This window comes from Harmonia axyridis, chromosome 1 (genome assembly GCF_914767665.1).
Source record: "Harmonia axyridis chromosome 1, icHarAxyr1.1, whole genome shotgun sequence".
NCBI classification, from domain to species: Eukaryota; Metazoa; Arthropoda; class Insecta; order Coleoptera; family Coccinellidae; genus Harmonia; species Harmonia axyridis.
This window is the reverse complement of record NC_059501.1, coordinates 71692311-71710271: the sequence shown is the minus strand read 5'-3', so window position 1 is coordinate 71710271 and position 17961 is coordinate 71692311. Positions and strand designations below refer to the sequence as shown.

The 17961-nt window shown below is 34.8% G+C and overlaps 1 protein-coding gene across 4 annotated transcripts in view; it reads right to left on the bottom strand.

Moving 5' to 3' along the window:
* The window catches only part of LOC123671181, a 149381-nt gene that overhangs the window by 74114 nt on the left and 57306 nt on the right, over positions 1-17961 (bottom strand). Inside the window, exon 1 of one of the 4 annotated variants that reach the window (XM_045604893.1) lies at positions 3172-3352. The exons of 1 other annotated variant lie outside the window; for it this stretch is intronic. In XM_045604893.1, coding sequence (XP_045460849.1) covers positions 3172-3173 — 2 coding nt within the window. In that variant the 5' untranslated portion in view covers positions 3174-3352. Of the gene's footprint in view, positions 1-146; positions 555-3171; positions 3353-17961 lie in introns of those variants that run through there. 2 more of the 4 variants (XM_045604892.1, XM_045604891.1) reach the window with 2 other exon arrangements.

The following is a 17961-nucleotide window of genomic DNA, read 5'->3' as shown; positions in this document are numbered from 1 at the left end:
TTGCATGGAATTAACCGCATGCTTCATTTTGTCTGGTATGAATTTTATGTATATTTACTCAAACAAAATTCGCTTGAACATAAAATGTGCATAATGGTCGCATAAAAAAAAATAGGGGTTCTTGACACCCTTGAAAATCTACTCACTTACACATTAGGGTGCATCCAGTAGATCAGAGGCGAGTAATGCCGCGGTGAGCATCACTCAGAACCATCCTAGATAACTCCGAAAATTCAATACACTTATCCCTTCGCACTTCCTGGTCCTCCGAGCCGGAAGTCCGCGAACCAAACACACAAAGTCACCATCAAAAAAACTTCAACGGGCCACTCTCACTGCCGGACCGTAGCCACCCCCGCTAACCTGAAGATGATGACACTGTCGACCGAAACGTGGTCGTCGCTACGGGTCACAGGGCACATCGGGCGAATATTGTGCGAATCGCGCGCGTATTTTTTTTGGCCTCGTGCGGCAATATACGCGTGCTGCTCGAAAAGCGTGCGTATATCTGTCAACGGTGTTCGACGATGCAGAGTCGACGTGATAATACAATGGATTATAGTAGGCTTTGGAAAACCCCCACCCCGATCGCGCTCCACTACAGGTGCGATAGAACGGACGCGGTTGCGCAAATCAAAAAAGCGCTCACTTGATCGGCTTGTAGCACCAATTTTGTGATATGTACCTATTTTGTGCGTGTAAGGAGTATTTTCATTAGGAGTTCATTTGGGATCGCGGGTAAAGTGGCGATTACGATACGCGACGGCGTATCGGAGCTTTTAGGGGTTTCGCGGGGATACAGATACTCTATGCTTTATAGCGCGTCGCGGAAAGCATAGAGGAGATGCTACTTCTTCGTACGCTATTTCTTTGGCCTCGTCTATATCGGAATAATCTGGTTGGAACGCTGAATTTCAAAAATTATCTACCAGATTTTATTTTCAATAGTCATTTGAGTTAAGTCATTGTCAGATATAAGAGGAGGGGGCATCCCCCTACCCAGACTTCTGAATTGATGATATTGGTTCAACAACTGGAGTCTGGATATGCAACCAACCAAAGCTTGAAAAATTCACATCCTTAGTACTTACTGAATAATAATTCAATTGAATAAAAAAAAAAATAAATCAAGAAAAAATTGATTGTTGTCGAAAAGCAACCAAAAATACCTCATCAAACACAAAATTTTCTCAACCTTAAATTGCCGCGAAAGTGAATGCCAATTTTCATTTTGAAACAAGTTCTTCATATTATTTATTTATTATATATATTTCTGATGAATGTCACCAACTGTTGTTTGATTTTTGGAGAGGACTCTCGGATATTTTGAATTTCATTTTTATTTTAGATGTTTCAATCAAAAAGTCCCTGCCCTCAAATCCGCAAGTGGTGCCCCCCTTAAAAATCTACCTTGATTCCACTGAAGAGATATAAAATAAATAAATAAAAACAATAGAACCAATATATTCTATATACAATAAGTTACAAATATTCAGTCGAAAGAGAAGAGAAGAAAAGATCCGTAAATACAACATGGTTTGTCAGCAACGTAACAATACATGAGGACCTGCAAATATCATTCCTAGAACATCATCTAATAGACCTAAGTGTGAAGACCTTCAACAAAGTGAAAAATCAAGCAAACCCCCTTAAAAGGAAGACTTGCAATTATGACAAAACGCCCCGAGGAAACACCAGAGACCAGAAATGGCACTTTCCTAGGAAGTGCGCGTTAAGCCAAACATCGACTGATACAGAGATTATGTAATACTTTTCATTAATAATTTTATTGGCAACTTGGCAACAGCTAGAGCAGAAGACAATAATTCCACCAGAGGTGATCAACAATGAGATGGAGCAATAAAAGGCCAATGGCCTGACTGCAAAAGAGAAAGAAGTCCAAAACTCAATTCAAATGTATTTTTCATTTGTGCCTCTTGAGACAGATCATCTCTCAGTATCATTTATCACTTTCTTTGGGACATTCTTCTATAGGAAATGAAAAGACATAAGAACATAAGAATTACATGCATAAAAGTTTAGATTTTTTCCATTTCAATATACACTATATACTGAGTTATACATGTCATGGTCCGGATTTCACAGTCCTGCTTCAATGAGATGTGTCTAACAGCACTGTCATTCAACAATATGGCTCTGTAGTACGTTTCATGCATTTCGGAGAGCCATGGAAAAAATTCGAAGAAACAGGATCTGTATTGAGGCCAATATATCACCGAAATGCACGCTCAGACGAAATTATTGCTGTTGAAGTGTTTAAGAAAATCTAAATATATCCATTCTTCGGCGCGCACAACATTTGGGCTTTGGCGTATTTTCAATCTAGATCTCCATTGATTGATATCGAATTGTAAGTCTTCTTAACATTTTCCAAGAAAATTCTGTTCTTCTTGTACCTAGATTTTTCTTCGACCGTTGCTTCAGATTACTGAAAAAACTCGGAACAAATCTAAAATCTTATTATTTTCCCGTTGTAGAAGCAACAGAGCTAATTTTCTGATTACTCGCTTCATCGCTGTACTTTATAAACATACAATATTTCAGAGAAATCGGACGAATAGATTCTGAGATATCGAAATAAAAAAAAAGAAAATCATTTTCCAAATATACGATTCCCACGGAACTTCTAATGAATATTTGATTAACTATTGGGAAGATGATCCCTAAATTTCAGTTCGCTCGAATTAGTACTTCTTTTATTATTGCGAAAACGAAATTTTATTTGGTTTTGCTCACTACTAACTATAAATATATTCAGAACGTGAACCTACTCTGAATATTTCCAGTCTCTAACACATTCATTTCGAAATTTATTTTGTTTATGGCGGACAGAATCAATTTTGAGCTTGAATCTACTTTCTGCTCAAAATTAAATTATTCCTAGCATTTGATCAGAATAATAACTGATCCTTCGAACAAGCGCTCAATATCAAACCAGAATAATGAAAACTTCTAATCCTTGTCCTATCAGAATATCCCAAGAAAATACGTTGCAGAAAGGCTCAGTTTTCTACTAAATAACCAGAAACCATAAAAATAGAATCGAGCACATTCACATATTATCGCATGTAAGTATTTTAAAATCCAATGATGGCCCGGAAAAGTTAGCTGTGAAACTCAAACAAACGAAAATCAACTTGAACGACTCACATTATATTTGATATGAGATATCCAAAAGTTCTTGACCCACATTGATTAGGTCCATACCAAGCCAAGATGTTCTCTCATAATTCCAACACTTGCACTCCAGCCTCTGGGGCCAGTAAGCCACCGTCAAAACTCTAGCTTTTCTCAATTCATCCCGCGAAACATCTCGAACGAACTGAGCAGTGGCTTTTCGCGAAATCGTTTCGAATGTCGTGGATATCTCTTATCGCTTTCTGATCCATACCCCAAATATCCGGATGAAATTATCGAGAACATAATGAATTTTCATCGTATATAGCGTTTTTAGACGGAGTGTGTCATAATTCGATGAATGGGAAAACAATAAGAATTCCTTGGAGATAAGGATCATTTAGTTGATACTCACTCTCTCACATTGTGATTAGTTTCAAAGTCTCTTTCTTTAAGTAGGAGAGAAAAGACTACATTGACTGAATTTTTTATCGTAACAAAACCGACAGATAGCCACACGAACTAAATATAACTTAGTCTTCGACTGAATTCATTTATTGGCACTTTGACGAGGCGTTCTCATTCTCAGCCTCTCAAAGAGGATTGTTTCATTCTGAGATCACTTGTTGAATCATCAGTGAGGTTTATATACCAAGTGGTTCCGATCTTCTGTGAGATGAACAGCCCACCACGCCATCTATCGTACAAACTAACAAGCGCCACCTTCTAACTGATCCTTATTGCAAAATCTCCTGCATCCAAAAGGAAAGTCGGAGATGGAAGGCCGTCTTAATACAATGGCGTAGAAATGTTCGTGAATCTGTTATACACATTGGCCCATCTCCAAGTGTTTGAACGTGCTAGAGGACGTAGGGAATCTTGTGGTTATAAGAAATAATTATCTTCAATTTGCTATGACAACTTAACTGGTAGTTAAAATTCCCCCAACTTCTTCACATTCTTATAATTATCACCTACTAGTACTTTTTATGAGCTTCATTCCCTTTTCGGAATCATGTTTTTCGAGCTGTTGTTTCTTGAAGAGATCGCTTTATTATTGCATCACGATGTATGTGAATTTTGAAGCGGAAATGGTTTCCAATGATATGGTTTGACTCTCAGATGATGAATTCGTCCTCAAATTCAATTGTGTCCGCCCGTAAATACTATACTTTCCGAACGGAAAGACCTAGAAACTTTTTGGTTAGGTTCACATCTCGAATATGTCGAGGTTCAATTCGTTGGGCAAAATCCGATATGGAGTTCCCTATATATAGCAGTTGGAATTTCCTTATGACATAATATAAACAACGGATGGGATCAAGATAGAATTTTGTATTTAGTGGTATGTCCGAGATTCAGGTAGAACGCTGAAGGAAAAATTTCAGGTTTGGTTGAGATGTTGCCTTTCTTGTTTTTTTGTAGGGAAATGTTAACATTCTGCTCAAATTTCCAAAAAAAAAATGGTGCCAAGCAATTAGCTTGAATATTTAAAATTTCTTGAACGAATTAATTTAGTCTGTTCTTCTGGCCTAAAATTAAATAGGTACTTATATTGTTAGTTATCACCTTCCTGCCATAATATTCATGTGAATATTTCTCATACTTCTTATACAAACATTTCAAGCTTTGTGCAGAATTCCGTATGGAGAGCATAGATTATAGATTTAGATTTAATTAAGGAGGCTACGTTTCACTGCGACGTAATGATCTATTGTGCCCCCCATCAGAGCTATTCTCTCCATAACGTGATCTACAGCTCGCCTTCCAGTTCCAGAGTTCTGATGAACTCCAATATCTGAGATGGCTTCAAGGAGGCTAATTCCTCACTTCTATAAGTTTCGTGTCCAAGGCAGGTTTCGCGTTGGCTAGCGATGGCGAGGCATTCCGTCACCAGGTGATCCGGAGTTTCTTCCTCCTCCCCACAGAATCTGTCATTTTCTGTTAGACCCATTCTCATGAGGCAATGCCTTTTGAGGAATCCAGTAAGGAGTAGTAGCATATGTTTACTAAGATTTAGATACTTCTTGGATCTTGTAGAGTCAAAGTTTCGAAGAAACTTTTTGGAATAATCCAGATCAGGAAGATTCCGCTAGAGTTTTTCTCTTTCGGTTACCTCTTTTTCCTGAAACTCTTTCTTGTAGGTGCATTTGTCTGCACCACAGAAAAGTTCCGGGCCGATAAAAGGAGTTTGTGCTCCTTTTCTGGCTGAATATATGAAAATAAGTGTTCACTGAAGGTACAATTAGCTTATGATTTTAAGAGCCCTGAAAAACTCCTGGCTTCACGTCAGTACTTTTCTAATTTTTCATTTTCAATTTTTTTTCAAATAATCATAATTGAGTTTGTCTCATGAATCCATCTTCTATTTCAAAACTCAGCTATATTGTTCGAAAAAAACACTATGTATTCTGCGGACTTTTTATGTTTTTAATCAACTCAGTTTCGTTATGAAAGAAATCGACAGACTTATTGAATATTACTACTGACTATTACACGCTTTGTTGAATGAACCAATCTGCAGCTCTAGTCAAGCTCGGATTATCGATAACCCAACTTGATTCTTGACTCTGATTGGCCTATCAATTTCAGAGTTGGTGTATATGACAGTTCAGTATCGAATAGATATAAATAAGTATTCCGAATTCAATATTTTTAATCTTTCATTTCATTTGTGAATAATTATACCGATGACAATCCTCTAGAGAATGAGATTTGGAAATTAGTCCTATTTCAGAACGAAATTGAGTATCTTCGAAACACCACGTGGTGTTTTCTTAAAAAAACTCAGCTTATCGTAAATAAAATTATTTCAGAAGTACATTTTGTGTACATATTTCAATATTTTTCCAGGGAGAATGAGCACCATAATACCGCAATCATGTTTAATATCAGCAAAATCCTTTTTATAGTATCGAAAATAAATGGATCCTAATTTCAAGATTTCGGAAATCACCCTATATCTCGGAAATCAATATCCTAAGGGGTCATTTGAACCCCTTATCCCTATTCAGCTTGAGGTCCCCTATCGCCCCGTAGGTCACCAGTTACCCCGTATATATTGTGACATACATTGTGCCATCCTATACAACAGTGAGAAAGTATCGAACATGATATCCAATTCTAATATTTATTATAAACATTTCATTCAAGTACCTGCACCTATTTTTAGTTAGAGCTCCTAACGATCAGCTGTATCTAGATGTTCTCAAGATAATATTGTCATTTGAAACTGTGACGGAGACTGAAAAAATATACCATGGAAACGGAGGTTTCAAGGTCGTTAGAACTGACAAAATTTTCTTGAAATAGTTTCTCTATCTTTGATTTAAAAGGTATACATAAATAAGTAGGGATTATATTGAATTTCCGCAATTGATTATTGAGTAACAAATTCCTTGCGGTAGATAAAATTTTGAAAGAAGAACAGTAATTGATAAGTTATGATCCATCAAAAAAATCACAGTGTGAGGGCCAATCGAATTTCTACGTTACATTGTTTCTTAATAGAAGAAACATACAGATTAGCTTATCGATTTGATAGACATATATATGTTACGACTGAAAATCAAAGTGGAATGTTCTTTTTTATTACGGCAGTTATAACAGTAAACATGACGAGCGTCTTCCCTTATCACAGGTACAAGTCTTTTTATCATTTCCAATTAATTCAGTCAGAAAAACATTTTTATTTGTTTTATAACCATAATAATATTGATTAGGAGAAGATTTTTCAGGTGGCTTTCACTGTTTCGGATTTTACATGGTTGAAATTTCAGCAAAACTTCTAATGCTGATATGATATTATATATATATAATGATTTCATTTAATCACTGGTGGAACACAAAATATCGAGATTCTCGGCATTTCATGTTTGCACATGAGCAATACACACTTTTTGATACACATCAGAAAGAGCTGAAATTTTTATGGAACTACTATTGATCCGTTCAGAATATCTATACCAAATTTCAGCAATGTCTGACAAGTAGGACGCGAGAAATTGTGGTTACGGGAATTTCACGTTTGCGTAGGAAGCTGTCTATCGGTATCAGCTGAAATCTTTATCAATCACTAAAGGCTCAATCTTCTACTTTCAGATCAGTTATGTGAGAAATGAAAGAAACTGAAAACTTGTTGATATTTCCCTTCATTTTCAAGATATGAATGGAAATTGGAAATTTGAATTTTCATCAAATGATCATAACTTTCACATTCTTAATGTTGTCACTATGAAACAGATCCTTACATACCGGGTGATTTTCTTTAAGTTTGATCAGTCAAAAATGTTGATATAAAAATAATTTATTCGTCAAAAAGGCAATACAAATAAAATAAGAAAAATAAAACCTATGACAAACAAATTTAAATAGCACAAAGTCAGAGACTATCTAGCATAAGTGCACTACCTCCTGACAACCATCTTTTATTCGAATTATTTTTCCGTAATATGTTTCCTTTTCAAGATTTTTGACTGATTTAACTTAGGAAAAATCACCCTCTATAGCTGAAATTTCACAAAGAATGTAACGGTTATGCTGAAAAAATCATTTGTCCCACCAGTTTTGAAATTATAATATAAGGTTGAAAGAATCATAAAAATTTTACAATGTTACTACACTCTTGCCTATAAAATCTTCATTTGTGTTCTGTGCTTTTTCGACTTTTCTCCATAGAGGTCAGTTATCTTCAGTTTCAGTTGGAACAACTGATTTATTGATCGAAGAAATTAGAAATTCTACTTTCCAAATTACCCATCAATTATCATTGTTCCAGACAGACAAAACGGAATTGAGACCATAATAGACACAAACTGTAACATTATCCTATCAGATCGAAAATATTTGTTGTATGATGCCATCATAAGTGAAATAAAGACACAATTACATTTGTTTCAATCTGTTTTACGACGGTAATTCCTCATTCTTGCGTCTGCAAAGCCGGCAGAAATGTCCGAGAATGATAAAATATGTAAAAGATGTCAAGTTTTACGATCTACAATCGTAAATACATCCGACTGGACACAGTATATTTAGCATTTTTACGATAGTATCGTATACTCCATATACAGAAATTACAACAAGCAAATTTTATATATTTATCTCTGTTGAGGAACAATAAAAAGTGAAGTCGCGATAAATCTCAACCAACATACTGCTAAGAAGAATGCTGGACCACCGCGATGTGGTCGTTTCCAAGGGATTAGAACGATGAAGCGAAAACCGAGTTGTATATCGATTCAAGAAATTCCGATTATGATGAAAAATACCTTTTGTCCAGAATGTGATTATTTAAAAAATGAGGAAAGCACTAACGTGAATCCAGGATCTTTTCAAGGTTCGTTCATTCGAGCTCCAATTGAGCCGTTGGATACCACAGATCTGTATAAATTTGATTTGTTTTCAAACACTTGACTTTACGTTAGTGCTGTACTAATTCTACTTCGATATTCTGTTAGAATCCTATTTTTCTGACAACGCTATTCATACGCAATTTCGCAGAAGTTGATATTCTTCTGATTATACACTCTGTATGTTGATTGAAGAGAGATAGATCCTTTAAATAAAGGTTATTTTGACTCGCCTCAGTGTTCTCTATTTACCCTTAGCTTTCGCCCATTCACAAATGAATCACCCTATATACACGCAAAATGTCAACTCAGTCGGATCAATTCTACTTTCAATCAAGCAATCAACTCGGAAACTACGAGTCAAATGGAAAACTTTTGCAGTACAGGGTTAAAAAGCATCAATTATTTCACGAAAATCACTTATCATAGGTCTTTATTAACCGATAGTCAGTAAGATACAGCATTTTGAAAGAATGCCTTATTTTAAGAAAGTGCGTTTTAGCATGTCATCAAATGATTGTTGTGTATTGAATACCTATGTAGATTGTAGATCATGCATATTGCTTAGTAACTAGTAAGCAAGCAGATCCTTCCGAATTACTTCAACAAGATTAAATCAATTACCCAACTTATTGCTGGCATGGGAATAAGGTATCCAAGTTTTGCTGGTAGAAAATGACGCATATGTCATGATTGTCAAAACATTTGAGAGAAGCATTCTGACAGCATGAACATCACTTTTGATGACATAGATCTCCTAGTTCTTCTCACTGCATCAGAATTTTCAAGAGAATCAACACTCTTCTACTTCTGTTTTCTCCCATTCTTTGAACTTGGCTCACACGACATCTATTTTTTAATATTATAATATAAGTGAGTGCAACATCAACTCTTGCAAACTTTGAAATCGAAAAGTGTGGCAAGTTTGAAAAAAATACCCTGGTCGTACTCACTTGTGTGGAATTGGTGAGAGTCTTTTGATAAAGCTGTATGGTGAGATCGATGTTGACAATCTGAGAGCTCTCAGGTACCGAGCACAGTAAGGGAAAAGTCTTAATGCCAAATTTCTCGGTTGTCCTAACAAGATATGTACCTAAGTATCGCACTTTCAGAAGGTATCTAGATGACGATGAGGACAGTAGAGCCAAAAATTGGTTGGACCAATTTCTCATCTATATTGTATATATCACTCTGAACCTCTAGAGTTTTATGAATAACTACTAGGGGAGCAGGATAGGTTAGTATGTGTAGTATACATAGGTATGTTGAATTGGTGAAGAATATCTTTATATTGATTTTTCTCTCGAAATTCAGAAAATTAATTGCCACTATCGTTAAACGATTCATTATCATAAAAAAGATTCACGCAAAATAACTTCGACTGAAGAAATGAAAAGGTTTCAATATTTTTTGAAAATGAACACTAAGAAACTATTGAAAATGAAATAACGGAGAATTAATAAGAATACGTTGATTCAACCAAATCGTCTCATTTAAATACATATATTCCTCAAACTTCATCAGTCAGAAATGAACTGAACACAGAGAAAACATAGGCATTTGTTGTACTAAAAAACATGACGTGGTAGAAAGGAAATATAAATATATCGGATTTTATTCCGTTTCATGCGGAAAATGTGAGGCCAATTTTTGTCTGAATAAAAACAATAGTTGTTATTATAGAATCCATAATTCATGGTGTAATTTATGAAGATCATGTTACATTTATGCAGAAGTATCAAATAGTTTCTTCTTTTGCCGCGCAAAGTAATAATAATAATTTATTGCCATCAATTTTAATTGGTTCGTCAATACAGCAATATTAAAATTGAAAACTGAAAAATTCCTCCACTGAATAAAATTCATTTGCAATCAAGAGCCGATTGATAACCTTCCTGAATGCTCGCTCTGGTAAATTCTTCATATCGTTGGGTATCTTGTTGAACATCTTAGCACTCCAGTAATAAGCAGCAGAATTCTGAGTGTTTTTCCTTCTATGCAAAGGAGTTCTTAGATCATCTCTCTTTGCAGTTGGAAAAACTGCAAAGTAAAGAGATATTATGACGGTTACTCCTCATTTTCTAAGAAATATACAAGTTCAGAAATTTTGAGACTGTTTCAAAAGTTTCCATTTATTTTTCAACAATTTTTCAAATGAGATAGATCTTGATGTTTAATCACTTATCTGAATAATTTTTCCGCCCATTTGTTTATGAGTGTCACAGTTTCAGTCGAAAATTTATTTTTAGTATCTTTAGTACAGAATCAGTTCATTTAAGAAATTGAAAAAATAAAGTTCAGTAAGGAGTATGACTTCCTCGAACAACAACTACAGCTTGACAACGCCTTTGCATACTGTCGATCAGATTGTTGAAGTAGCCTTGATCAATTGCTCTCAAGAGTTGCGGTAAAAGCCATCTGAGTTCACAAAGCGTATGAGGAGTTGGTTGGTGAGAATCTCAAGCTCTTTGCAACTGATTCAAGCGTGTTCAATGGGATTTAAATCTGGCGACCAAGGGGGCAAGGCCAAATGTGGACTTACATAGCATTGAGGAAGACCCGAATGAGTCTATCTGCCATGGAGCACTGAAATTGGATCTGTGTCCATCCACTTTATGGGAGATTTTGCGAAAGGATCTGGGTTTGCGTGCTTACAAAATCCAACTCGTGCAAGAATTGAAGCCAAACGATCATCAAGTAAGGCGTAGATTCGTCGAATGGGCCCAAAATGAGATTGCCGTTGTTCCCGATTTTCTTAAGCGAATTTTGATTAGCGATGAAGCGCACTTCTGGTTGAATGGCTACTTCAAAAAACAAAACTGTCGCATTTGGAGGGAAGCTAATCCTCAAGTGTATGTCGAAACACCGTTACATCCAGAAAAACTGACTGTTTGGTGCGCTTTATGGGCTGGTGGAATCATTGGTCCGTACTTCTTCAAAAACGATGATGGCCAGAACGTTACAGTCAATGGTGATCGGTATAGATCCATGATTACTAACTTTTAATTCCTGAATTGAATAACCATGATGTCCAGGAGCTGTGGTTCCAACAAGATGGCGCAACATGTCACACAGTTCGTGCCACAATCGATTTATTGAAAGACACGTTTAGTGACCGCCCAATTTCACGTTTTGGACCTGTGAATTGGCTTCCAAGATCTTGTGATTTAACACCGCTAGACTACTTTCTGCGGGGCTATGTAAAGTCATTGGATTATGTGGATAAGCCACAAACCCTTGACCATTTGGAAGACATCATTCGCCGTGTTATTGCCGATATACGACCACAAATGTTAGAAGAAGTAACGTCCAGATTGGAGTACATCCGAGCCAGCCGTGGCGGTCATATGCCAGGAATCATATTTAAAATCTAATGCCACAAGATTATATTGCGGATAAATGAAATTCATGTCAATCGAATAATCCATCGTTGTTTCATTGCAATTTAAAGTTCTATAGCTCTAAAACCCTTTATAAGGGAATGAGGCAATAATTACTCTTCAGCTTCATATTTGATCAATTCTTTCACATATTTGTATAGAGCAATCATCACTTCAAACCTGGTACATCAATTACAAGTCTAATAACATAACTGGAGAACAATAGCATAAATGAAAACTATAATAGACCCATTTGTGATTATCGATGAGGTTCTCTCCAACTCCACTTGATTCTTTCCTAAGCACTTTTTTTAAGTCATAATTTCAACACCGTTCTTATTCGATTCTTTGAAAGATGCACTTATCCATCGTTTCCGGAAATAAAAAGTGGAACGCATCATTTCTTGGAAGTGGAACCATCGATCAGAAGAAGGGGAAACCCATCTAGTTACCTTACTCCTTTATCTTTTGTAAACTACGTGTTATAATTTTTATCAAGGGACGATAATCTCATTTTCTTCTGAAAAACCTGCATTCCATCCAATGCAGAGGCTGATGAACCCGAGATAATGTCACAATGCAAATAACTTCATTTTACAATACGTTATATAAACATTTCACTCTCCGATGGCTCTATCCACGTAAAAATTACTGTTTGCCTTACGGATTTGTTGTTAAATTTACTTACTTCCCAAACAATTTGGTCTGAGGGGACCTAGTTTCGACAAATGGCCTTGTTTTGGTTGGTAATCTGGAGAATTGCGAGGAATATGTAGGTTTGACATGATTGCATCTCGAGAATAATTGTTATGATGGGTATTATTTTGTTTTTGAAGAGTTTAAATTTGGGCTAATGTTTGGTCTGATCATGGTTTGAACAGTATTACGTACGAAAGTTGATTGGAAAAGTTTTCTGTGATCCGAATTGGAAATGTTTTCGAATAACAGTGCGGTGAAATAGTCGATGGAAGGAACAAATAACAGATAAATTTTCAACGACTCAGGATGAACTCAAATCCAGAAATAGAAAGTAGGTAAATGGATACTCAGCAACAAGAAGAGGTATCCTCTTATTTTTCGTAATGCTTAGGTTGACTGGCCACTAAATTGGTTAACTTTTTCTCATAATTGAAGATTGAAATCAAAATTATCAGAAAAACAATCGAACGTTATTTCGGGACATGAAACTGTACATTCAAAGAGGACAGCTAATTGCGTATAATGGGGTAGTCAGTTTTTTCATATAGGATCAACCTATAAAGTTTGATGTTAGTTGGGAGCTTCCAAGGAAAATGTTCTGGAAAAAAATTATTATTGAAACTAGGTCTTCTCAAAATAAAAGATGTTCAAGAGCACAAAATCCCAGAGGATTTTTTCAAAATGCAATAACATTGCTTAATTTTTGTGAATGAAAACTTTTCATAAATTATATTATAAAATTCTATCAGTATCTCATAAAAGTTTTATAAACTGATATTTTGGAACTGAACGCGCACAGAAGCCTACAATTAATGACTCTATAAAGATAAATCATGGTGAAATAATGAAAATTTGTAAATTCGATTCAAAATGATAAGAAAATATCCCTGCGGGATATGATCCTCCATTGAATTAATTATTTATTCTTAGAAATACAGGAGGGAATAAATCATATTATATAATTTGTTTCATATCTTCCAAAGGTCAAAAATCCGAGAGCTTTCAAGCGCTCATTCATTCATGCGTCTATTAAAGACCATAAAACTGTAGCAGTAAATTATATGAGATATGAGTTATTAGAACATTATAATTATCGATTATTTCATCTAGATTTTTTTTCGATATTCTACTTGAAATTTCTATAATTCTAGTGGCTCGATCAACATAAAATTTGCATCATTTTGCGATCAACATGTTATTTTACATCTACACGCAAATTTTCAGATCCATCGGATTTGTTGCGACTGAAATATTTATTTGATTTTTCTAGAGTTCTGATGACGCGATCAAAATGGAATTCTTTACACAAAGTTTGAAAATAGGTATTATTTTATATCTAGACGCAAAAACTCTACACGATCAAATTTGTTGTCAAAGATGAGATATTGTGAATGATATCTTGTGAGAAATGGAAAAACAACATTGTGACGATTTCAGATAGGTAATATGAATAAGATGGTGTGAAAGAGACATCACAGGGAATCTTTCAAATCTGAATCTGAATACCGTGAAAAATTGTTATACATAGAAACATAATAGAACCAAATCTACCCATACAAAATTCCGTCAAGTCAAGTCAATTATGTAGTTCATACCTACTCGTTTTTGAAGACCGAGAAAGTCCATTGACAACACCTGTAAGGGTACAAAAGATCGTGGCACGTAGAGTTTGAGAAAAAAGTCTTCCAGCTCAATGTACGTGTCTTTCAAAAGCGAAATGTAATTTCTGGTCTTTTTCAGTATTCAGACACAACAGTCTTGTATTAACTTGTATTGTTTTGGTTTATTATTGTAAATAATAAACCTTTGTGCATTGTTCATGAAAACGTTTGTGTGTAATCCAAGAATTGAATGAAGAAACCCTTAGTTCTCCATTTAAAACTTTTCTAGGAAACTATATTGGGCATGAAATTTTGTAAAAAAAACTGTTGTTATATCTTTGATCCTTCTAGCTCTAAAAGGGAGCAATGAGATGAAACTGAAATAATGAGATTGAAAAGATCTAGGTATTGCTACAATGATACCGCATAAAATTGTCTACATTGAAATGAATTTTTATTATATTTTCAATATTATGATTTGAAAAAATTAAAAAAAACTTCATAATTGGGAATGAACGTGGTATTCTCCATTTGAGTTGATACTATCTGTAATATATTAGAAAATTTGCAGTGATTTCCTCTGGAACAAATGTGAATGAATATATCGATAGAAGATCATTTAATAAATATGCTCGATAAACTATCATGTACTGTATCTTCTATCTCAGAAAGCATTATGTACACAAACTACTGATCAAAAATAACAAAATTTTTCAAGACATCATCATGAAATTGGAATTTTGCTTATTCGAGATACTGAACTAATCGTAAATCACATACAGACACATACACAGATAATTCTAATTGTAATATCGGGAATATATTACTGGAGAGCAAAATTCTAATAATACAGTCGGTCCGAAATATTGTTTCACCTGATCTATGTTATCTTCTACAAATCACGCTATGAATCCAATTCTATAAAGCATTTTTCTTATCGTACGGAATTCAACTCATCAAAATAGAATTTTATTGTAAAGAAGGCAACATAATTTCAAATCAATTATTCAAAAATGTAAAAACACTGACATGAAGTCAGGAGCTTTTGAGCTCTTCGTGCTGCAATTTGCGCATCAAAATGCGCACTATTGCCTGAAAGTGATTCTCTCAATCTAAAGTAGTTGGCCAGGTCTAGATATAGAAAATTTTGTTTCCTCATTCGATTTTTTGATATTCATTCCATAAAAAATCCGTATGTCCTATATTGTTCGATTAAATGATTTTTTATCACTTTCATAATGAATGAAGATGCAGGTAAGCGGGTTAAAAAATATCACTGGCAGAATGAATTTAAGGCAATACTTAACAACATTGCTCTAGTTTCAGTCTGCATAAAGTCAGTTTATGTCCGCAACAAGTTGTAACAGCGGTAATTTTATCACATTTTGATGAACTTCAATGAAGGTATCCAGTTTGATATTGATGAAATTGGGTATATGTATTTGTAATTGGTTACAAGTGCTTCTGTATTAATTTCATCATTTTCGTTTGTACAGTGTGTAAACATAGAATTCTAGGGACCTTGGCATCTTACGTTGTACTTATAAGCTTTTGATAATGGGTCGGAAGTGATTCTGTACAAATTACCAGATGTATTTCTCAAGCGCAAACGAGATTTGGGATCTCAAAGTTTTGCTTTCTACTTCTTGAACCTTGTTGAAATTTGATTCATAAGTCATGAGTTCAAGGGTTGAAAATGCTTAGTCAACGATTTCGTCGGCTAAGAAAGCAACAGAGATGTCAATCAATTATATGAACATTAATTTTATGACATTATGACGCAACGATAGAGCTTTCAAGAGCTTTTCTTGAAAGTTCAAACGAAACTGACGTTGAAATTTTATATCTTTCAACCTTCGAAGATAATTGAATAATTATTTATTTATTTATTTATTACAAACGGCAGAGCCAATTTTCCAAGATATACAGCATTATATAATTCTTAAGATATAATACAATCAACAAAAAAAAATGTTTAACCCTAGAGTATTTATTCAGTAACACACAGTATTATAAGGTTCGAGTCACTGATGTCGAATTCATGGTCAAATTCAAGTATGCCCGTTCGTTCGGCTGTGAATAAAATAATTTGCAAATGAAAAGAACAAGAAACTTGAAATTTTCTGGATAGGTTAAAATCCTGAAGTTTGTTAATTTCAGTTCAAAATTTGGTTTTGGTTTCAAAATCCGAAACTGCAAATTCAATTGAGATGAAAATTTGCCTTCAGAAATAAAATTTCATGTAAAAGTGAGTGCTGACATAAAATAGCATTATCAAGCTCAGTGCCAATTTGCAAGCTGATCACATGATCAGAACTTTATAAACTTCGAGAAGAATATTGAAAAAACATACCTACCTAATATTTCCTTGATGATAGAATTTTAATTTCGTGTGTTATTTAGAATAATCATCACAGTTACGTGCGACAGCGTCTCCATAAACGAATACATCGAAAAAAAAAAACTGATGTTTAATTGACAACAGATCCGAAATTGAGAGCGCAAATGACACATATATATAAACAGGCGCTCAAAAGCTCCTGACTTTAACTTAGTACTTTCCCCATTTTTCATTATATCGATCCAATAATTTGAATTCCAATACACACACATCGCATTCTTCAAGTAGCTTATTCCAACAGTGTGACATAATTCAAAGACACCATATGCCCCTACGAAGTCCACCAAAAACCGAAGACAACGTTTAATCCCCAACTCAATCGTAATAAAGCAACAACGTCCAATAATTCCAAGCCAACTTCACAATTTCTCCAGCCATTGTTAAGAAGACCACCTGAAGGTAAAGACGATATAGAACGCGCTATGTACACCTGATTGTCGTCTTCATTCCACTTGCCCAACTGCAGTACACTCGTATCCGATCTTATCAGCGTTTTGTCACTTTCTCAACCCACCAGCCAAAGCTAGATAAACACCCGAAGAAGCTGTACAAACACTACAAACATTTACCGTCTTTTCAAGCCCAGTCACCTCCAAACCAAGTGAGACATCCTCATTATTATATTGCCATTGTGCTCCTTTCAAAATCTACCGCTGAGAATGGCTCTGATGGTATGACTTTTATATTTTTTTTCGTTCAGAGTAATACCTGTGTTACTCCGATTTAGCAGTTCACAGTTCTTGTTACCTGGGTAGGTTGATGGTCTTTTGTTCCGATTTGTAGAAACATTATTTCTCTTTCCGGAATAGGGGGGTAGGTCAAGACCCCCCGGGGGGGACATCATTCCGTTCTAATTTATGTCTTAGGATAACGCCTTTAATAGACCGGGATGGATATGAGAATGGTGACGAGGTGGTTTGAAAGTGGTTTTGACTCGAAATGCAGCCTTATGAATTGGTTGTTTTTGGCGTCTAGGGCGGCGGTAGGGAATTTGGGGTAATTATTTGATATGATCGATGCTAGAAAATAAAATAAAATTTATTTTATTAAATTATGTTGAAAATTATGATTTAACATAATTTTCACGAATATGTTAATGTTAACAACAATTGTTTTCCAAACACTGTGGTTTTTTCAGGTTAATTTTACATTTCACAGTGTAAAACAATTGTTGTTAGTATTGAAATATGTATGAAAATTATTATGTTTTATTCAATTTAACATTTTACAGTAGAAATGTTTTGGCGCAATAATTGTTGTTAATATTGAAATATTCATGGTTTTTCAATTAATTCTGTTCTAAATTGTTGGAAATTCATAATAAAATTGAATTTCCACAAATATTTAAATGTTAATTTACGGCGAGACAGGCTTTTTCTAGTTAATTTTAC